This window comes from Phaseolus vulgaris, chromosome 8 (assembly GCF_051622355.1).
Source record: "Phaseolus vulgaris cultivar YP4 chromosome 8, ASM5162235v1, whole genome shotgun sequence".
Classification (NCBI taxonomy): Eukaryota; Viridiplantae; Streptophyta; class Magnoliopsida; order Fabales; family Fabaceae; genus Phaseolus; species Phaseolus vulgaris.
In genome coordinates this window covers 9503189-9526196 of record NC_143505.1, presented here as the reverse complement: position 1 = coordinate 9526196, position 23008 = coordinate 9503189, and the positions used below count along the sequence as shown (strand labels likewise).

General features: G+C 36.7%; 2 protein-coding genes and 2 pseudogenes across 5 annotated transcripts; 2 read left to right on the top strand and 2 right to left on the bottom strand.

The window, feature by feature from the left end:
- The first annotated feature begins 1447 nt into the window (after window positions 1-1447).
- Window positions 1448-3366, top strand: LOC137824531 (protein MAINTENANCE OF MERISTEMS-like; annotated as a pseudogene).
- Window positions 3367-3575: 209 nt separating this feature from the next.
- On the bottom strand, window positions 3576-7282 carry LOC137824529 (uncharacterized; annotated as a pseudogene).
- A 2168-nt stretch (window positions 7283-9450) lies between these two features.
- On the top strand, window positions 9451-10730 carry LOC137824528 (uncharacterized). The gene is made up of 2 exons (XM_068630194.2): window positions 9451-9470; window positions 9590-10730. Exons 1-2 carry the CDS (start codon window positions 9451-9453, stop codon window positions 10728-10730), a joined length of 1161 nt encoding a protein of 386 aa, XP_068486295.1.
- A 5520-nt stretch (window positions 10731-16250) lies between these two features.
- On the bottom strand, window positions 16251-21953 carry LOC137827249 (influenza virus NS1A-binding protein). Of its 4 annotated transcripts, none has more exons than XM_068633520.2 (11): window positions 21721-21953; window positions 20858-21021; window positions 20289-20391; window positions 19622-20206; window positions 19461-19538; window positions 17936-18266; window positions 17650-17849; window positions 17254-17330; window positions 16992-17093; window positions 16580-16766; window positions 16251-16473 (listed from the first exon to the last, which is right to left on the bottom strand). In XM_068633520.2, exons 3-11 carry the CDS (start codon window positions 20349-20351, stop codon window positions 16303-16305), a joined length of 1794 nt encoding a protein of 597 aa, XP_068489621.2. In that variant the 5' UTR covers window positions 20352-20391; window positions 20858-21021; window positions 21721-21953; the 3' UTR covers window positions 16251-16302. The 4 variants fall into 4 exon arrangements, with proteins under 4 accessions (XP_068489621.2, XP_068489619.2, XP_068489620.2 ...); XM_068633518.2 differs by having other exon boundaries at window positions 20289-20470; window positions 21721-21939; XM_068633519.2 differs by having other exon boundaries at window positions 19622-20026; window positions 20289-20470; window positions 21721-21908.
- Window positions 21954-23008: the final 1055 nt, after the last annotated feature.

The following is a 23008-nucleotide window of genomic DNA, read 5'->3' as shown; positions in this document are numbered from 1 at the left end:
TATTTCTTTATATGTTCAAAGAGGACCACTAGAAGTAAAGCCCAAGCCATGAGAGCTAGTTTCTTTATTTGTAATTTCAGTAGAATAGGGTTCATTTAGCATAATGGGGGGGGTGTGCTTATCATTGTAGCTTGAGTAAAGCCTTTTAGGGTAAGAAGTTAACCTAGCTTCTAAAACTTTGCTCCTAGGGTGCGACATTGACTTTAGTCAAAACCCTAGCAGCCGCTCTTTTGTGTATTCCCCTTCCTACCCTTGCTCCTTGTTCTCCAAGGCACCTGAACCTATATAATGGGGTGCTTGGCTCATGTTTTAATAAGATCAATTTTATGAGTAAATTGCTGCCAAATATTGCAAGCTTCTACTCCCTTGTCTAGTCTCTCTAGGTTAGACACTTTGATCTTCACCTCCACCTTTCTCCAAGTGATATGGCCCAACCAATCACTCTCCATACCTTTCATGCACCTACAAGGAATCCATAGCTCTATATGAACCCTCCTTGATCCATCACATCCATTGCTTCCGCCACCCTTTTCAAACTTCCAAGAAGAACAACCCATCTTTTGGTATCAACCCATCAGTAGTTCTGGAAAAGGGGGGGGGGGGGGTGGTCAGATGAATTAATCTGTGTTGGGCCAGCCCTGGTCCAGTTACGTTCAGAATGGAGTGCTTCTTCCTGCACCTCCATCCCTTCTTCAGCTACCCCCATAGTAAACTTGATTTTACTATTATGCCCCTCAGTAAAATAATATTAAAAATTTAAAAGTAAACCTAATTTTACCCCTTTCCACTTTGTTTTAGCACTTTGCTTCCTTTCACCAGCAGCAGCAGAAGCGCGACGACACCCACCACTCTCCTTCAAAGAACCAACAGTTCACCTCCTTTTCTTCAAACCACCAACAGACCTTCATCCTCTCCCAGCAACCCCCATCCTCGCCTTCAAAGGGGCACCATTCACTTCCATTGTGAACTCCAAATCACTGTTCAAGCATTGAGTCTCTTCATCCAACACTGAAAAGGTTAGTTCCGGATTCTTTGTAGAGGAATTGTTTTAAAGCATGCATTGTCTTTGTTCCGCATCACACAGATTTTTAAATCCGGTAGTGTGTAGTTAGGTTCCGTATTTAATAATCCGGTAGTCTTTTTCAATAGTTCAAAATTGTGTGAGTTCCGGATTACATAGGTTTTCGGATTAAATAATCCGATAGTATTTAATTAGTTCCGGATTATATAATCCGGTATGTGTTTTTGGATGTTATGGATTACGTTGTTGTTGGTTAAGTTGGTTTCAAATTAGATAATCCGGTAGTATTCATTTTAGGATTTCGGATTAGCTAATCCGGAAGTGACTTTTTTTGGAGTTTCACGTATGCAATCTTGTTTAGTTTATTTTGTTTCCCGTTGAAGAACTTTTTTTTAGATTATGTGCCATGGTTCACCTATGACAGATATGGCTAAAACAAGAGGTGGTGGATATCAAGGTCATGATCGAACATGACAAACGACATCCGTCCATAGAAGAGATCGAGGTGTTGTGGAGGAAAGAATTGGTGTTGATGTTAACATTGATAATGACATTCAACAAGAATTACATGATGGTGGGCAAGTGGACCAGGGAGAAGGGTTTCCTGGAGGACCTTCTGATATGTCTTTGCTGGTAAATTTTGCTGACCATGTTGTTGTTAAGCTTTGGGATGGGGAGGTAAGAACGAAAAAACCTTCAATTAAATTGTTTTTGTTAATTATTGTTTAAATTGATTTAATTATATTAAATATATACAAATTTTGTATTAGGATCGGGGAGAACTTAAATTGGTATCCCACGGTAGGAAATTACGTAAATTTGGGATGCCTCATGTTGAGATTGCAGTTCTTATACAAAATTCTGGATTATTTAGTCTGTGCAATATAAGCTATGAGGTGGGGGATAGGGGGTTGATTTCAGCCTTTGTTGAAAGGTGGCATGCTGAGACAAACTCCTTCCACCTTTCCATAGGTGAGATGACCATCACACTTGATGATGTGTCATCTCTTTTACACTTCCCCATTTTGGGTCAATTCCCTACGTATGTGCCCTTAGAGTACAACGAAGCTGCAACTATTTTAACTGAGTTATTAGAGGTGGAGGAGGCTCATGGGAAGGCTGAGATGAGGCAGTGTCGAGGCGTCCACGTACGATTGAATTGGCTTCGAGATATATATGCGGAATGTTGCGCTCAAGAGGCTTGGGAGTGTGCTGCAAGAGCTTACTTGTTGCATGTGGTTGGATGCACTATTTTTGCAGATAAAAGTGCCATATCTGTATCTGTTTCGTACTTGTTGTTATTCAACAATCTTCGTATGTGCGGTGGATACGCATGGGGAGCAGCAGCACTTACACATCTATATGAGCAGTTGAGGGATGCCTCCTACTTTAACACAAAGCAGTTGAGCAGTTATGTGACACTTGTTCAGGTATGAAACCATACAAATAATTAACAATCACATGTTAGATTCCATAATTTTTTGTATTAAATATTTTATAATTAATATGATCGAATTACACAGGCATGGATTTATGAGCACTTCTCGGGCATGGGAAGAAGGGATATTAATCCCTCATATGACGAGGTACATCCGCGGGCAGCACGATACATTGTTGCCCATCAGATTTGTGCGGTTGGTGATGTGCGGGTGCAGTTGGATGGGCTCACACACGATGGCGTCATCTGGACTCCATATGAGGACCACAGATTGAGCAGGCCATTTGAGACCATTTATTTATTCTCAGGTCACCTACGATTGGGCAGCTTATCACAGAGACATATGCCCGAGCGTGTGTTGCGCTAATTTGGCTACGAGCAGAGCATTCCACCATCACCGATGCCAACTGAGAGTCCTGGTGCACATGTCATTGATCAAAGGTGGTTGCAATTTGATCACAACTTGGTGACAGTTTGACAACTACTTCTAGTCCATCTGCATGTGTTCCTGAGTACATATCTTGGTTCAGGACGGTGTCACACCCATACATTCGCAGAGGTGAGCTTGGAGATCGACCCAATGTTGTACCACATCGTCACCTTCGTAGTCCAAATGCTGAGCAGGCAAGTCTCTCGTCTCAAGATGAGCGTGCACATTCGGTAAGTTTTTTTTTATTGTTATGTGATTAAACAATATATTTGAGAAGTTTAATTTATTTTGAAGTTGGTGCAGGGTATATTTAGGCGCATTGTTAGTATTCTCTAACGCATGATAGATTGTCGTCAGGTCACTGAAGGCACTGATGCATATGAGAGTACAGAGGCAGCACTGCATTTAGCCCGAAGCGTGACAGATGACGGGGCGGTGTACACTAGACGATCACGTAATGTTCGTGGACGTCATTGATATTTTTTATTTATTACATGATTGTAATAATAGTAACTTTGTATGTGTACAATATGGTTTAATTAATTTATGTTGTAGTGTTTGCTATTTTATTTTTATCTGACATAAACACGAATTCATTATGAATCGGAACTGAAGTAATAAATTATGAATCAGAAGTTAAGTAATAAATTATGAATAAGAACCCCACATAATAAATTATGTCTACATCAATCGTCTCCAAGGTTCATATATGTCAGACTAATACTAATTAATTGGGTAAAAGATTGCATCCTACCAACGTAATATGATGACCATAACCTTGCCTCTGGGTAACAATGTGTACACCATAAAATGTCAATGGTAGGTATGGGACAATCATCAACCATTTTTACCTGCACAAAGTGTGAATCATATACATGACCAATACATAGTAATCGGTGTAGACCAACATCGGTAGGGGGTGCAGTACGCAATGGGAAAATAGTAATATTTTGTTTCAAAGACAAACAGACTAAGATAATATTGTATCTGCTTGCTATTAAGTATCCCATATCCGGTATTGTCATCCATTTGTCAACACTAGCCTGCAAAATACAATAATGAAATTAGATAGCATACAAGTTCAATTAATCAATGCACATGACTCTTATGAATATACACTTACCACTGACAAGTTATCCACTAGTAGGGATCTCTTGATATGTTCTACCCGTTGATGACCACCTAACAATGTTGCGTATTCTTCACGCCACTGAGATATTTCTTTGAATAAATCCATTATGATAAGTGGCCATGACTCTTCACCCATCCCCAGCAAAGAGGTAATAGCACGAAACCCACAATGTCCATCTGCTTTAACATCTATTACATCCAAAATATAAGGGTGACATTTCAGATGAAATTGATTAAGCATGGGAATTGCATTGGTGTTGGCCGTCAACTTAACCTTTCCCTTAGGAGTCTTCAAAGATGATGAGCTATCATTTACAATATGGATGCGATCTACATGCTCAAAATATGAAGGGATGCGTTTTGTAGACCTCTGAAATTTGTTTGTTTGACTTTTTTAGGATCCTTTTGTCTTGACTACATTAAGTGGTGCACATAATGTTGTCATGTCTGGGTAGGAAATTTCACGCAACTTATTTTTAATTGTCACTTTGCCACACATGTCAACCTGTTTGAACCGGGATAGAATGACATCCCATTCTTGTTGAATTGATAACTCAGATGATGAATCACATTCAGATAAATCTGAAAAGCTTAGTCTCGTCCACATAACATGAACTTCATTAAGAGGAATGACACCCATAGCATATCTGGCTAATTGACAAGCACATGGTAATCCGTGAGTCCGTCTAAGTACACATCCACAACATTCACTATCAAACCCCACATCATTGACTCGATCAAACTCTTCAGCAATGAGAATCAAAGCATGTTTAGATACAAAGCCAACCAACATTTTGTACAACTGCACATTGAATGTGTGTCCTATCACATGTAAACTCATTTCAAAGGATGCCTTGATTTCGTTATGTTGAAGTATAATAACATGCTTGATAGCATCCCAACATGAGCACAAGTCTCCCATGCTATTTTGTAATATTTGTTTCAAAGACCAATGAGTTGATTCAACCCTGTATAAGTATAAAACATAAAACAATTAGACGTTATGCATGTTCTAAACAAAGTAAAGGCATTGATATACCTGTTTGATGTTGTATTTCCCAAATGCATTAATGAATCTGTCAAACACTTTACAAATTTTTCTTTGTGCGGAATAATCCATATGTTCTTCACATATTCAACAAGTAATGGCCACGGTGAACAAATAGTTTCAAAACTTTTAACAAACTCATCAAATTTAGCAATATCTGTACAGTCAATGATAGTCCTTCATGAATCCATCACAACTTCCCAAGCCTCGACAGAATCAACCAACATTTTACACTTTGCTTTAACATTCTTATTGATATGAAACCGACAAAGAAGGTTTCTTGCTTTAGGAAACACAATATTGATGGCATTCATCAAAGCAAGATCTCTATCACAAACAATGACTTCAGGCCCCACATGCGATGTCAAAAGTGACCCTCTAAATTTTTGTAGTGCCCATATGAAGTTCTTTTCCTTCTCGCTAGATAAGAATGCAAAACTAGTAGAAAAGGACAAACCTGTACAAGTCACACCAACAATCTCAAGCAAAGGCAGTCGATATTTGTTTGTTTTGTAAGTCGTATCCATCAAGAATACAATGTTAAATGCATTCAAAAGTTTCACAGCATCAGGATGAGTCCAAAAAATATCACTAACAATATTGGAAGACTCATGACACGTACTCCAGTGAAGATAGTTGTCACGGTCTAACAACATCATTAACTGTTGTAAATCAGTTCGTGGTCCTCTAATTGATCTCTTGTATGAGTATCTTACATTGTATACTTGTTTTATTGTTGTCATATTATCCTCATTATTCTCCTTCAAAGTACGTAGTATGCTACTCGGTTTAACCATGCTTTTAGTTATATCAACAAGCATGGAATGTTAATTCGCTTTTAATTTGCCCGCATATGGATTACCAACTAATGTATCATACAAATCATGATTATGAGTACCACATATTACCTTAAGTACCCAACCTTGACCCTTTCCAATAGGTTTACCTCGCAATTTAAAGGGACATTGAAATTTTCGAGTACCAGTTACAGGAACCTCCAAACCATCCTTATACTTTCTGTAACTACCCCCCCTTTCACAGCCTAACAAGACATATGTTTTTGTCCCTTGCTTTCCATTTGCTATGTCTGACCTAATAATGACAATAACAAAACCAAGTCTATAAGCAACCCTACGGACCCATTCAAGTAAGTCTTCTCGCGAAGGAAAAACCTACACAAAGTTATTCCAACAATATTACAAAATCACTTCTTCAAATTATAAAGCAATAAACATAAATAGAATGAAATTTTATTCACCTCATCTGTTGTAAAATGAGTACCATAATCCTCTTCAACTAATTCATGTTGATGCACATAATTCATTAACTCTTCCATATATATCATTTATACTTCATCCGATCTTTTTGTAATCAATCCAACCTCCATGTCCATACTTACACCTTCATTCATAAAACATAAATTTCTATTTCATTCTAATTTTCATAAATTCACACAAGTATGCAAAATAAAAACAACATTCAATTACCCTTCCGGATTGTGTAATCCATAAGTAAAATAGTAACTTCCAGATTAGATCATCCGTAATGCATTTCACAACTTCAAAGTGACTTCCGGATTGTTTAATCCATAAGTCAAATTAAAATAGCAAATTGCATTCTGGATTACATAATCCATAAGTCATATTTAAAGTTCTAAAATGACTTCCGGATTATGTAATCCATAGTTCATTTTGTACCAGATTACACAATTCGGAAAAGTGAGTATGTTTGTTCCGGATCCGGTTTACCTTCGGTTTAACTAATTCGGATCACTTTAATGTTGTCTTACGGATTGTAAAAACATTCTGGATTATAGGGGTGGATAACATGAAGTTCATTGCACGAATTATACAATTTGGTGATCTAGCGGATTAACCCAATCCGGGGAAATAAGTGTTTAAAGCACCGAAGACTTACCTTACAATGACGAACTGAGAATACGAGCCGTGAAGACCACCCACCACCACCACGGTTACCACTGGCACTACCACCACAAGCACCACTATCACCACTACTACGGCAAGCAGCAAGCAGCAAGCACCAAGGACCAAACACCTTCGTTTTCACTATGCGAAGAAAGGTAAAACAAATTTTATATTTTTATCTTTTTTTACTGAAGGACAATTTTGGAATTTTAAAAGTGTATGGAGGTGGCTGAAGAAGGGATGGAGGTGCAGGAAGAAGCACTCTCAGAATGTGGGGTGGGGGAGTCATTGGGTTCATACCCAATTGTTGACATGGCAGAACATGTAGGGTGATGGAGATCAATCTCAAGTGGACATGAAGGCCAATCATCAAGAGCAAGAAGAGGTTGAGGCTCAAGTGGAGGACGCCCATGGAGGTCAAAGCCCACCTCAAAGGCTTACAAGAAGCATGTTCAAAGCTTTAGGAGCTAATGGACGTTTATTTTCTCTTTTTGTAATTTCTTTGTGTGAAGGTGCTTAAGAGGGAAACATTAGAAACCTCTTTTGTTAAAGAATATTTAGGTCCTTAGTTAGGAGTATTAGGGGGGGTGCGTTAGTAGATAGGTGTATGAGTAACTAGGGAGGTGCCAAAGTGAGAGAGAAGGTCACACCTTCTTCATGACCATAGTTGGCGCCACTTTCATTAGCTTTTGGGGGGAATTTTGAATTGAATTTGCCTTGCATTTCAGCACCTCTAGGCTATAAATTAAGGTGTTGCCCTTGTACATTTCAGATTGGAATTTTGATTAGAGAAACTATACTCAATTTTTGAGAGAGCATTGGAGAGCTTTGTTTCTTCTTCACTAGTCTTATCTTGATGGTTCAATGGTTACCTCAAGTGGCGGCTTGCACACTTATCTTGGAGTCTCCATCCTCCTAGTGGCGTGATCATCCAACCATTCCTCCATCTTCATGAGCTTTCTCTTCTCCTTCCTTCCTTCTCTTTAATTGTTCATTTCCTAGTTTGCTTCCTTTGATTTTCTGTTCGGTACTTTTGTTGTTCTTGTTGTTCTTGCTTTGGTTTTGTGTTTCTACCGATTCATCCTTGCTTCTTTTGCATTTTCTAGCTTTTATGTTCGGTACATTTCAGTTCTATGCTGTTTTGTTCGGTGCAATTGCTTTTCCTTTCATTTTAATCGGTTCAATTTGACTATAGTTGGAACTTCCATATGAGTTTGTGTTTTGGTACTAGTTTTGGTGAGTTCTTGTTCATAGAACCTTGATCCAATTCTATGTTAAAGTGCCTATCTCATAACCAACTCAAGATGATTCCTAAGAATGTCAAGAATCATTCAAAGTGTGCTAGTGGAATCACATCATAGGGTTTCTTGCAGCCTGTGACGCTGGCTTGGGCGGAGATGGCGGATCTTGCGAAGGTGGCTTCGAAGAAAAGGCGATCAATGAAGACTCTCTTCCTGAACCTATTGCTCCGGCAATGACCGTTGTCTTGTCTCCGATGGGGTGCTGTTTGAGTGTCCCTTCAAGCAGCGTGGCCACAACGGAAGGTGGTGGTTCTGTTTCCGCTACCTTCCTTCCAGCAACGAAAACAGACTCGTCACCAGTTGGGCGTCGTTTAGGTGAGTCGAAGTGCGATGAGGCGACGAAGATGCTTGAGTGCTGCGACGAAGGGATGAAGGTCGCAGTCGGACGGGGAGCGTTTTGCGGCAATCCTATGGATGGTACGTCGGTGTTGGGTGGCACAGTCGAAGCAGTGGATGGAGGGGAACTGGACGGTGGTAGTCGGAGCGTCGGGACGGGGACAACAGGGACGTGTGAGATGGTGTTTCCGGTGACGTCAACAAGAGGAAAGAGACTTGGCAAGGCGTTGTCTTCCTTAGAAACCATTCTTAAGAATCTTAATACCGAATCGGAGGATAATCTTGTGAACTGCCTAGTGTTTTTTGTGCTGGAATTGTGGTCTTGCAAAGGTGGAAATGACAGTTTGTTGACAATAGGGAGGAAAGCTTTATCTCCTTCGTCAAAGGTTATGAGGTCAGAAATTTCTATCTCATCTATTTCTGATAATGATGTAAGGAATTGTAATTGTCGTTTTTGGTTGGAAAATGAGGAATCTGAAGCCCAAAAACTTTGGAACATTGGAAAAGATTTGGGGTTGTCGTTTGATGGGAAGGAAGAAGTGGTTTTAAAAAGTTTGCAGGCTTTGGAAGTTCGGGACAGAGGCAATATGAATCTTAAAAGGAAGGAGTGTGTAGTGTCTGATGATGAAAATAATTAGTCTGGATGTTAAGGGGTTAGGAGGAAGCAACAAAAGAAGATATTTAAAAGAGTTTATTTTCAAAGAACAAGTAGGAATGGTGTGTATTCAAGAGACTAAGTGTTCTGAGTTTGGAAAAGAGAATTGCTTTAATATGTGGGGATCCAATGAAATTGACTAGGTTGAAAACGGGGTTATCAATAATGCAGGTGGGATTATTACGGTATGTAGAAGGAGTTGTTTTCAATTATCAAGTTTTTTTAATGGGAATAATTCCTCAATTATTGAAGGAGAATGGAAGGTTGGTGACGGAGTAAAACTCACTATTGTGAATGTTTATAGCTCAGGTTCTTTGAAGGAAAAGAAATTGATTTGGGATGAGATCAATGCTTGCAGAGCAAGTCAGTTAAACAAGATTTGGTGTGTTGTAGGGGACTTCAACTCAATTAGAACAAAGGATGAGAGAAAAAGCTTGGTTTCTAGTTCAAATTACAGTAGAGAAATACATGGTTTTAATGAATTTATTGAAAAGGCTGAATTATTGGACATCCCAATGGTTGGTCGGAAATTCACTTGGTACAAACCGAATGGTACGGTTAAAAGTAGAATTGATAGAGTTCTGGTTTCTAAGAAATGGATGGAAGTGTGGCCGAACAGTAAGCAGTTCATTTATAGCAGATCCGTACCCAATCATTTTGTTTTGGTAATTAAAGACTCTTGCCCGAACTGGGGTACGAAACCTTTCTGTAGTTTGGATATCTGGCAAAAGGACAACAGATTCAAAGACTTTGTTCGTTGTAAATGGCTTAGTTATGAAGTTCATGGTAGAGGTCTGTTTGTGTTCAAAGAAAAATTGAAGAAGCTAAAAGTTGATTTAAAAGTGTGGAATAAAGAAGTGTTTGGCGATGTTAACCAGGCATGGGAGATTTTAAAAAATAAAATTCAGGAGTTAGATGTACGCGATGATGTTGGAGACTTAGATGAGGAATGTAGACTAGAGAGGAGGTCTTTGTTAGCAGAACAAAACGAAAATGCTTTTAGACAAGAAGCGGTTATCCATCAGATAGTCCGTCTTAAGTGGTTGAAACATAGTGACCTTAATTCAAAAAAATTTCATTCGGCTGTTAAATGGAGGAGGGTGAGAAATGGGATTAATGGTTTGTTTGTTGATGGTCGTTGGTGTGAAGATAAGGAGGTGGTTAAAGATAAGATCAGAGATTTCTTTAAGGCTAGGTTTGAAGGTGTAGTTGGGCTTCAAGTCAGGTTGGATAATGTGTCCTTTAATTCTATTTTTGTTGTTGACAATAAGATGTTGGTCAGTCCCTTCTCTGAAGAGGAAGTCAAGGATGGTGTTTGGAGTTATGATAGCTTGAAAAGTCCTGGACTAGATGGTTTTAACTTTGAGCTCATTAAGTTATGTTGGGAGTTTTTTAGGGATGATATTCTTTTGGCTGTAAATGATTTTGCTAGCTTTGGAAAATGACCTAGGGTGACAAATGTGTCGTTTGTGTGCTTGGTCCCTAAGTTGGAGAATTCACAAAACCTATGCGATTTCAGACCTATTTCTTTGGTTGGGTGTTTGTATAAAATATTATCGAAGTTACTTTCTCTAAGGCTTAAAAAGGTGATGAGTCAAATTATTGACTCAAGACAGTCTGCGTTTCTCGTCGGTAGGGGAACCTTGGATAGTGTGCTAGTGGCCAATGAGGTGTTAGAGGAGGCAAAAAGGAAGAAGAAAAGTTGTTTGTTTTTCAAAGTGGACTATGAGAAGGCTTATGATTCGGTGAGGTGGGAGTTCATCAGTTACATGCTTGAAAGATTAGGTTTTTGTGAGCAATGGATTGATTGGATTAAATCTTGTTTGGAGTCTGCGACTGTATCTGTGTTGGTTAATGGCAGCCCAACCAAGGAATTCGTTCCTTCAAAGGGATTGAGACAGGGTGACCCCTTAGCCCCGTTTCTGTTTCTTATTGCGGCTGAAGGTCTAGCAGGAGTGGTAAGGAATGTTGTTATGTCTGATCTAGTGGAGAGTGTGGAGGTTGGGACGAATAAGGTTAAAGTTAATATGCTTCAGTATGCAGACGATACTTTGTTCCTTTGCAAAGCGTCTACCAAAAGTATTTTCAGTTTAAAAGCTATATTGTTGGCTTCAGGTCTTAAGGTGAATTTCTTGAAGAGTAGTATTGGAGGTGTGGGGGTTGATGCTTATTCGATTAGGTGCTTCGCAAAAATGCTTAATTGTGATGTGATGAAAACTCCTTTCAAATATCTTGGGATGCCTTTTGGGGGGTATCACAAGAAGGAAGCGTTTTGGGACGGGGTGGTTGAGAGGTTAAAGACGAGATTAGGAAGGTGGAAAGGTAGACTTATTTTGATGGCTGGGAGGATCTGTCTGATTAAGTCCGATCTTTTGGCTATTCCTTTGTTTTATATGTCTTTGTTTAAAATTCTTGATGTTGTTGTGAAGAAGATTGTGAAAATCCAGAGGAATTTCCTATGAGATTGGGGGTCTGGTGGGCGAAAGATTGCGTGGGCTTCTTGGGAGAAGGTGTGTGAGCCACATGAAGCTGGTGGTCTTGGGGTTATTAACATTAAACTTTTCAATGTTGCCTTATTGGGAAATTGGATTTGGAAGTTGGGTAATTCCAAAGGTGCTCTATGGAAAGAGGTGTTAGATTCCAAGTATGGGGGTTGGAGAAATATGAAAGGGCCCATTTCAAACAAGAATGAGTCTTTTTGGTGGCGGGAGCTAAAAACAATTTGGTCGATGAAGTAGTGGGGTGAAAAGTTCGAGGACCGTATTAAATGGGAAGTTGGTAATGGGAAGGTGATGAGAATCAAATAAAGGAGGCTTTTATTAATGAAGGAAGAGGACATTCGCCTTCACATTTGAAGTTCTTCCTACTAGTCTTCTCAAAATTAAAAGAAGACATAAAATAAAGATGAGGCCCAAGCCCAAAGCCCAAGCCCAAGAAGGCCAAAGCCCAAAAAGCCCAAGTCCATCCCATGAGGGGCAAGGCCAAGCATTAAATAAAAGAGCATCATTTGATTTACTCTTGTAGGAGGTGTGGATATTAAATAAAGGAGTATGAATATGTAAAATAAAGTCACATTGTCCATGTGACTTAGGAGAGTAGGTGTAGGTGTAGTTTTTAGGAGGTGTCATAGTAGAAAAAGGTCACACCTCCCATGTGACTTGTTTTTGGTGGGAATTTCAAATGAGTTTTATTTGAATTTTCCCACCTATTTTCCAGCACCCTCACACTATAAATAGAGGTGTGGGCTCTTGTAAAATTCAGAATTGAGAATTGAAATTGGAATTAGAGAAACTCTACTCAAATTGAGAGAGAATTGTGTGAGAACTTGTTTTCTCCTCTACCTTGTCTTATCTTGAGTGCCTTGGCTCTCTCAAGTGGCGGCATTTGCTCACTTATCTTGGATCCTTCACACTCCTAGTGGCGTGATCACTAGTCAAGCTCTTCATCTTCATAAGTTCTTCTCTCCTTCATCTTCCATTTTATTTTCCATGCTTTACGAAATGATAAACATGTCTTAAGCTTCTTTCTATTCGGTGTTGTGCTTTCTTTCCACTTTATGTTCGGTTCTTTTCTGTTCTAGCTTGATTTGTTCGGTTCAATTCTGTATTTGAAGCTTTCTATTCGGTTCATTTGTTTTTAAACACATTTTAATCAGTTCAATTGGCAATAGATGGATCTTCCATGTGAGTTTGGTGTTTGGTGCAAGTTTTGGTGAGTTCTTGAAACATAGAACATTGATCCAATTCTATTAAAAGTGCATATTCTTTCTCCAACTCAAGTTGATTCCATAAAATGTCAAATAATCATCTCTACTTTGCTAGTGGAATCATATTAGAAGGGAATTATGTTTTGGGAAGACAGTTGGGTGGGTAACTTTGTTTTAAAAAATAAATTCTCGAGGTTGTTCTCTATGTGTGGGGATAAAGATTTGTTGTTGGAGCACTGTGGGGTTTGGGAAGAAGGAGTATGAAGTTGGAAGTTGAGGTGGAGAAGAAATCTGTTTGAGTGGGAGAAATCTCAGGTATGCCAACTTTTTTATGAGATTCAAGGGTTGAGTTTTGTTTATGATATTGATGACACTTGGTATTGGAAAGATGACGTGTCTCCTGAATTCTCGGTTAAATCTGCTTATGGCGTTTAAGGGGAGAAATCGATGAGGTTTTGTCGAGTTTGTACAACTTTTTTTAGAGCATTAAGGCTTTGTCTGCGGCCCAGGTTTTGAAGTGGAAGGTGTTGGAAAACAAGATTGCTACTAAAGTTAACTTGGCACGAGGCGGGGTGGTGGTTGATGGTTTTGATTGTTGTTTTTGCGGATTGAAAGAGGAGTCTACTAGTCATATTTACTCTTTGACTGTAGAATTGCTTGGCTTGTATGAGTTCAATGTTTCTCGTGGTTAGGAGTGTCGTCGGTTGCTCCCTTTGATCCTATTGTTCATTTCATGTAGTTTTGTAATGCACCTAAGCCTTTCAACTCTGTTATGGGGAGTGTGCGGATCTCGACGATTAGTGAGATTTGGCGTCATAGGAACAATGTCATATTTAAAGGTGATGTGGTGGATCATTATGAAATCTTCACTCACTACAAAAAATTTGCTATTTACATACCGATTAGAGAGGAAAAAGAAGTTGTGAACAAATACATACAGAAGTTTTTCGTTGCCGTGTGACGGTGGCAAGGATAGTCTCTTTTTTATTTGTTACTTTACCTCTTTCGATGATCTCTGCAGGTCTTCACGTGGGCTATCATGATGTGAGTTTTCTTGTTGGTTTCTGCTTTCTTGTGATTTTAAGGTTTGTCGTATTTGGGTTTGTCTTTCATGGGGTAAGCAAGGTTAGTCGTTTTTTTTTTCTTTGGTTTTCTTTATGAGAAATGATCCTAGAGTTGTCCATATATCTTTATTCCGGATTCTTTGTTTTCTGGTTTGCCTACTAGCTGTTTGCGTTTTAGCCGCTGACAGTCTGAAATTCTTTCATTTTGTTTGTCATTCCATAGGGTTGTCTTTGCTATTGAACCAAGAAAACACAGAAAGTTAAAAGAAACCAAAAAATAGAGAAGAGAGTTTGCGCTTTTGGTTGCTCCCACTCCCAGTCCTTGTCATTTGCTTGTCTTCTCCGCACCCAGGTTGGTTTTAAATTTTTATTAATTATATTTTATTTATAATGTATTATTAGTTTAGTATTGCGTGTATTTTTATTTTGTAGAATAGTTTTTAGATTTATAATTAGTATTGTTTTACTTAATATTCATAGAATTAATATTAATAAAGTCTTATAATTAGTATTAGAGTTTATAATAAATATTATTTTAGTTATATAATTTAAATAATTAATATTAGGGATTAGAGTAATAAATTTAATAAGTAATTTTAAGATTTATAAATAATATTATTTTAATTATATAATTAATATTATTAAAATTTAATAATTAATATTAGGATTTATAATTAGTGTAATAAAATTTTATAAATAATTTTACAATTTTGACATTGTCAAAAAGGAAGCTTATTCGGGACTTAGGTAATGGGAAATCTATTAATTTTCTAAATGATGCTTGTTGTTTAAATGTATCTAAAGCTCATTTTGCTTAATATTTCAGATAAGGTATCTACTAATCGTCCTGCTAAAGTTGTTAACATTTGGGATAGGGATTGGTGCATTCCTTCCCTTATGAGTTTAAGATTATCTTGGTTACAGGTTGTTTTGGAAGATTATGCTATCAATGACAATTCTTATGAAGTGGTTTGGACTGAAATTAATGATGATTATCTATCGATAAAAGTTGGTAAGCAATTTTTTCATATGAGAGGAGGTGTTGGATCAAGTGTTTATCACTAGGTCAAAAATTATAATTGATAGTTAAGGCACAACTTTTTATACTAAAGAGCTTAATAATCCAGGCACCACTATAACTTATGAAACTTAGACACTTCTCTTAAATGACGTGTCGGTGTTGGATACTCGTATCAGACACCGACACTTGTAGGACCCGTATCTGTGAAGTGTCCAATTCAAAAAGTATTTGTTGGATTTCTGACAATTCTAGTACGATTTTAAAAGAATTTTAAAAAGGAAAAATACATTAATTTTCTAAAAACTCAAATTTATTGTATAAATTTTTATTATGATTATAAAAATAAGAAACAAATCCTTGTAAACCAATCATGAAAAACATTTTTCTGCTCCAAAAAATAATTTGGAACATACTTGTGCACATAAATCTTTATTGTCAATTTATATAATTCATAATTATATAATAATATAGATCTGTATCCTCGTATCCTACATTTTAGAGATTATACATATTTTCGTATCTTTGTCGTATCAGTGTCCGTGTCAGTGTCTGTGCTACATAGATTGTGACTAAACTCATCTGGCCTACACCATAGGATAAATGATGCACCCTACATCAATCTCTCCATTAGCAATTGTCCTACTAAAAATCAAACTCTTCGATTGTGAATCTACCCACCTAACATACACCACAGGACAATTGTGCCCTTTGTAATAATAATATTTCCCTAAACAATTAAAACACACTTACCCCTACTAATAATCACGACACAACTCTTTATACTTAATAACATAACCCAAGACACAACTCTTTATACTTAATAACATAACAACCCAAGTATCATGATTCTATTGTGACTTGGCCATTAGGCCTACGTCTCCTCCTACCAAATCTCTGATGTTTTGGAAATTAATTTTGACTAGACTCCCTTTGGATAATAATCTGAAAACAGGGATTAATATATATTCGATTTGTAATTTATGTATACGTATACAGTTTCAAGAGCCTTCTCTACGTCTGTTATTTGAGTGTAAAGTGACAGTTCAGTTGTGGAATTGACTATAATGCATGCTTAATTGTGTTATCAATTATGCTTTCTATTTTGCAGGTTAATAGAGGCGCATAGGTTTGTGATATTAGACTGGTTGGAATTATTCATGTTGTGTGGGGTATATCATGGTAATGCCTAGCATAAAGTTTTATGCATAAATCATTATCCTCTTGTCTTACATTTTAAAGATTACAGATGTTGAAGTGTCTTTGTTTATGTCAAGTCCTGTATCCATATCAGTCCTACATAGCTCATCACTGTAGGCAATAGCTGACAAGAAACATCTTTTAACAGCTGTTGTTGTGCAAGTTTCCTGCCATCCCTGACCTTCAGTATAATTCTCAACCTGTAATGTATACATTTTTAGAGATATTTAAGATAAAAAAAAGTATGTGAGGCTAGTAAAAAGTGCATCTTCAAAAGAAAAACATTGGACTAAAAGATTTACTTACTATATCTACAATGTTCTCGCCAACCCTAACTCCTCCAATCATATAAATGGATTCCTTGACCACTACAGCAGCACAATACCCCCGAGGATGACTCATTGGTTCCCCCATTGTCCATGCCCCAAGACGAGGATCAAACACCTCGATACTTTGAACCATTTTGTCGCCATCAAAGCCACCAAGAGCGTACCTATGCAAATCATGAAATTTATGTGAAAAACGTCTTTCGGCCAAGCCAAAAAAAATCAGATTTAGGTTATAGTTAGAACGGCGGTACTTTATCTATAGAATATTACCCTGTTTATGATTACGAACTTTGTCCAAAATGATATTAAGTTGAGCATTTCCAAACAAATACAAATTTAGATTTATAAAATTTAGTTGGTAACTTTTAAGCAGAAAATGTTGAACTCACAATTTTTCATTTAGAACAACTAAGGAATGGCAGCCCCGCTTTACATTCATGTCAGGTAATTTGGTCCAAGAATGTTCCCTAGGATCAAATCTTTCAGCAGACCTGCACTTATATAGAAGTGTCATTCCCATTAGCACAAACAAAAAATAGCATAAATTATATGGGCAAAAAAAATATCATAGTCTAGATCAACCATGTTTGCGTGATGAGTTTCAACTAATGACATAAATAAATTAAACCAAAATCAGGTTATACATATTACCTTAAGTAATCAGTTCCATCAAACCCACCAGTGGCATAAATTGCACCATTGAGTTCAACTGCAGCAAGAGCAAATCTCTGGAAATATAAAGAGCAATCAAGTTATACGCTAAATATTTTGTAGATTTTCAAAGAAATTATCGAAATGGTTTTCTTCCACGCGATAAGAGGAGACTCGGGTCATCCAACAAAGGACCAATATGCCGAAGTATTTGAAAGGTGTGCACTAAACCATTTTATATTTATCTTTGGGAAAAAAGAACTGACAAAAGTCACATAATTAGGAGCTTATAAGGCTCAAAACCACATATCTCAGTTCATTTTGAAGTTACCATAATTACACCTCTCAAATCTCAAACAAAACCTAAAATATTGACCATTTAATTGTCCATTTTACCTTTTTTAGCATTGAGCGTGTAGGGATCCACCGCCCAATATCTAAATCAAGCATCTCAACATCTGAAAAGCAGTCAACTCCATTGCCGCCACCAACAGCAAAAATTTTGCCATCGAAAGCAGCACCAGACAAGCTTCCTTTCTTCTGGTTTAAAGAAGGGCGCATGGTCCAGTTATCATGAACAGGGTTGTATGATTCAACTACACAGATAGAAGATAAAAGGGTTGTCAAAACTTCATCTCATTCCAAAATATAACTAATTGAAAAGCGCAACTATATCTCATACCTGTATCATACCAAATATAACCATTTCCACCACCAAAAACATAAATTTCACCATTCAACCGCACAACTGAAGCATATGAACGAACTGAGTTCATAGGCTTACAAGGTTTGATCACACTCTGAGAAGTAGAGTACAAATCCATAGTCGCCAACCATGATTTTCCATCAAAACCTCCAATTAAAAATAATGAATCTTTGGGATCTAAATGCTGCTCAACTGTCGACTTCATTACTCCCTTCTCGACATGTTCCAAACAACTAGGGATATTACAAGCAGATTCTAAAAGCGTACAACGATCTTTAAGATGCTGAATTTCCATTTCGGCCTCAATCTGAATGACAAGTAAAAAATAAGCCAATATTGGTATGGAAAAAGACATATTATATGAAAAATAGAAAATGAGTGCAAGTAAAGGTATACCAAAAATTACTTCCAAAAGATTGTTCTAACTTCTATATCGCTCAAATTTATTCAAGTTATCTCCTACCGATTGCAATCATTTATACCCTTTTGAGCCGTAACTAATTATCTCAAGTGATCAATGGAAGCTTCTTTAGCATGTCTAATGCACACTTCATTTCTTAGTTTTTCTGACTTATCCAGCCATGCATTAATACTTTCAAGTTTCAACTCATATAATCTTCTACTTCCTAAAGACTCTATATTACATGAAACTATGTGTTCTCACAGTTAAGAGTGTTCTCAAACTTAAGAAGAAAGAAACTCCAGGTTTGGATCTTCAGAGGCCATTCCATAGATGTAGTGGGAGAGAAAGAAACTGAAAAGAACACCCTGGGGAGAACCACACCAGAAAAGCTAGTTCTTGTAGTGGGAGAATTCAAGGCCATATAAACCCTACAACAGAATCCCATAGTAACATCCCACCAGGATTTGCCACCTCAGCACCCACATGTGGATGGCAGTGTACTAGACCTCTGACTAATCTGAGATGAACACTACAATGTCGGTGTAACGACTTGTGCTGATTGCTTGCAGCTGCGAGACATGGTGGAAACCAGATTCTATACAATGGATTAGCACCTTGGGAAAACCACACCACAAAAAGCTAGCTATTGTAGTTGAAGAGCCCAAAGCCTCATAAACCCACACCAGAATTGCATACTAAGAATGTAAGACTTATTGCAACTGGATTCTACTATAACCCAAAAAAGTTGAATTTCACTACATTTAAACTATCGGATTAAACTTGCTTTATTTTGTTTCACTCTCCCACTGCATTTGCTGCAGTATAACAAATTTGTGAAAATGAGTCAATTAAACATGAAATTTCAAATCTGCAAACAGAATGTAATGAGTAACAACAAGCATAACAGTAGGTGATCCATATTTGTTAATTACTTGGCAATAATCTATAAGTGTGGTAGATTGAGAAATTCCACATGCTTGGTCAATTTCTTTAATAACCCAATACATTTTATGCATGCTACCCATATGCTTAAAGATGTTAGGAGGAGAAACAATTCAGAAATATGATAAATTTCAGACAGAATATATTAAAGAGTACCAGCTTCTGCTCCAGGTAGGAATTCCTCTCTTTTTGTATTTTCTTGAAACTTGTCAATTCTTTGACCTCTTGCACAAACTACAAATACACTAGAAGTTAGTTGCTTGAAAACAAAATTAACATATGACATTTAATGTTTTCCATCAAACATCCTCAACCACCTGAGCTATGTTGTATTGATACTCAAATGGAGGATCAAAACTTTCTTCCTTCTTATCTAAACCATCTGACACTTCCGTATAACCTTTTTCTATGCTATTCATATCAGGAGAATCATTCACATTGTTCGCCAAAGAGAACTCTTGACTTTCAGAGTTAACAGTTAATTCCTTCAGTTTCAGAAATACGCTGTTCATCTCGTCCTCATTTACATCGTTCTCAACCTCATTAGTATCTAATGGCTGGATGTGTTCTGCTAAAGAAGAATCATTTTCAGTCCAATATGTTCTTGTACTTGAGTGAGCAGAATAGTCAGTCTCTAATTCAAGCATTTTACATGTTTCATCTTCCCCCCAGGTCTCATTTGATGCAAGAGGTCGAGACAAAGTCATCCAGTTCTGTGTATTCTGCAGGACAGAATTACCAGAGACAATTGATCTAGATGATAGTACGGAAATAAGTTTGCTTGTTTGTGCATGGTCTAGCTCAAACCAGAAATGGTTATTAATATAGTAGTTGTCTGCAAGTAATTCTTTAAATTTATCTTCAGGAAGTGGCTGGCACTGAAGTCGAACACAAATTTGCACCTTAAATATTTTAATAAATAGTATGAGTATAAAAGGTTTTTCATGTATCATGACCAGAATTGTCTTCGAGTGAGTGATATACCTGTGCAGGATATTGTGTTCTCTCTGAACCATCATTAGTCCATCCATAGGGGTCTATAAACATTCTCCCTTTGCTAGCAGCCTCGAAAATTCCATGAAGCTTCCTGTCAGTATAATTAAACAAAAACAGAGGCAACCCTGGATCAATATTCCTCACATATGAGAAGTGCTGAGCTGGTAAGCCTGTTCAAAACAGATAAATGTGTACATGAGCTAGAGATTTCAATCCCTATCTTCGTTGCCAGTACTGATTTTCATATATAAATACTACAAATTTTAAGCACTGAGTTCATGAAAATATATAAGTATCTCCATGTCATATAGAGAATAACACAACAGAATTTTCATTTCAAAATTCAGAATATCGTAAATAGTTTCAAATTGTTGAGGCACTCACAGATGCAGTTTTGTTATCATCCTTAACATTGGAGACATGCGACCGCAATTGCGGTTGCATACCATTTTTCAGAGCCATATTGTCATGTAAGTGTTTCTAAATTTATACTATTAGTATTTCATGCTATATTTTTTAAAAAGGAAAAGAAGAGGGAGAGAAAGAGAAGAGCGAACCAAAGAGTTGTTTAGAAAGACACTCTTTCATTGTGGCGTTCCTGCATCCAAAGATTACCCCACCAAGTTCACTCTTCCTCAAATTTCTGCCAAATGATAGATTTGGAGAGAAAGGTTGATTCCCACTGAACTGAGAAGTATGTGCTTTCTTCCATGTCCCCGCCCTGGCATGAGAAGAGAGCGGTTATTTCCTTTACAATCTATCTCCAAATTACAGTATAAAGAAGTAAAAGTTGTCATCATCTTGAAAAGCATCACTAGTGACAAACGAAATCAAGGTTTGGAGAGTAAAAATGGGTTTTCTTATTGAAGTTATTGAAAAGATGGATAGATTATCCACAACCCAAAAAATACATACATTTGAACAAAAAAGTTAGCATAAAACACAAATGCCACAATGAAAACATACAAAGAAAGCACTTGAACAGCAAAACAATCCTACACCACATTTTAAATTTCAATTCACAAGAACCACGGAACAAGCAAATGTAGAACAGTTCAACAGTACAAACTCTAGTGCTTAAAAACTTTATCAATGTATCAAACATCATAGGTGGCATTCACTGCCCGTGCAATTAGGAACAAGAAAAGAGAACAAAATTCAAAATTGAATGAAACGGGGTTTAACCCCAAAAATCCCATAAACAACGTGCAAACTTAAGAACCTTCCATAAGTGGCATTCACTGTCCAAGAACTTGCAAGAATGGACCAAAAAAGAGAACTGACAAACCCAGTTCAAAAATCCAAAATTGATTAAATGGGGTCAAAACTCCAAAACAGCTTGGAAAAACCAAAAGCTTTCAAAGTGGTTGTGATTAACAACTGGAAAGAAAAAACAAAGTGTGTGCGTTTTGAAGCTTACATTTTTCTGGCATACACAAAGCGAACGATGAACAGAGAAAGTGAGACAATAACGAGAGATGCTCCGATGATGGACAGGGTAGACGTAACAACGTTTGGAAAGGAAAAAGGAAGAAGGAAGAAGGAACAACTTATTTCACAATGGTGTAATGTTTTTAATCGAAGTGCAAGAAAGCATAAACCCTTTGGTTTTTCAAGGCGGAAAGAAACAGTTTAGAGCGAAGAAAAAAAAAATTTCTTGATTTTTTTATTCATTTTAATAAAATAAAATAAACGGTATTGCTATTTTTTTATATTTTATTAATATTTACTGTTAATTGTACTCATATTTTTCATAAAATTATTCTTTATAAAGAGATGAAAATGTGAGTTTTAGTTTTAGAAGGAAAGTTTAGTTATGCAAGAGGGTGTAATAACACTTTCGTTGACTCGTTTAATACAATCATATAAATTTTAAAAATATTTATTTAATTAAATGTCATAAACAATTGAATTTTAAAATAAGAAATACTTTTAGTATTCTCATTGCAATTTTCCAATAATTTGTAAAATTCAACATTTTTAATTACATTTAATTCTTTAAAATGGTAAAGACGTAAATTAATAAATTATTCACAGCAACATAAGAAATATACTTCACCATAGAAAAAACAATAAAGTGAAATCATATTTTATTTTTATACCAAACAACTTACCTTGTTCAGAAGCTACGTTCATTGAATCCAACAACAGGACAAAATTTGGAAGAAATAAAAGAACAAAAAAATAGCTTAAAATGGCAATGCCACAGTGCTTAAGAAGGAAGCATTTCCCATAACAGCAAAAGGAGCCTGGACCACAGCTTGGTTGGGTAAATTAGCAATGATTTTGGAGGGGAAAAATGAGAGGGTAGAGTTACATGAAAAGTTGTGTATGAATTCAGTATTAATGTTTCTTTCAAAGTTTACCTGCATTGGATTATTGAGCCAATTTGTTATGGTGGATAAATACTATCGTAATTGATTATGGAGACTCTCATAATTAATTATTAATTTTTTTATAGTCGGTTATGGTTGAAATAAAATTTTAAAATAGGATATCACGTTACATTGGATTTCAAAACTTTCAAACCTTTTTTTGTAATTATTTTATTAATCTGATCAAACTTATGATAAAAAAAATTATATTATATTAAAAATGCAATAAATATATATCATATTTCCTGCAATATTATTTTTCTTTGTCCTACCTCACCTCATTAATTTTGTATGTAAAACTATTTAAAAATACTATTGTCTAATTTTTTAATA

Excerpts from the sequence above, each read along its gene's own strand:
- LOC137824528 (XM_068630194.2), top strand. The coding sequence starts at position 9,451 with ATGCAGGTGGGATTATTACG. Across the intron at positions 9,471-9,589 it reads ATGCAGGTGGGATTATTACG|CTCAGGTTCTTTGAAGGAAA; the intron begins GTATGTAGAAGG and ends GAATGTTTATAG.
- LOC137827249 (XM_068633518.2), bottom strand. Across the intron at positions 16,767-16,991 it reads GTTGTTCTAAATGAAAAATT|GTACGCTCTTGGTGGCTTTG; the intron begins GTGAGTTCAACA and ends TGATTTGCATAG. Across the intron at positions 16,474-16,579 it reads GCGAGAACATTGTAGATATA|GTTGAGAATTATACTGAAGG; the intron begins GTAAGTAAATCT and ends TATACATTACAG.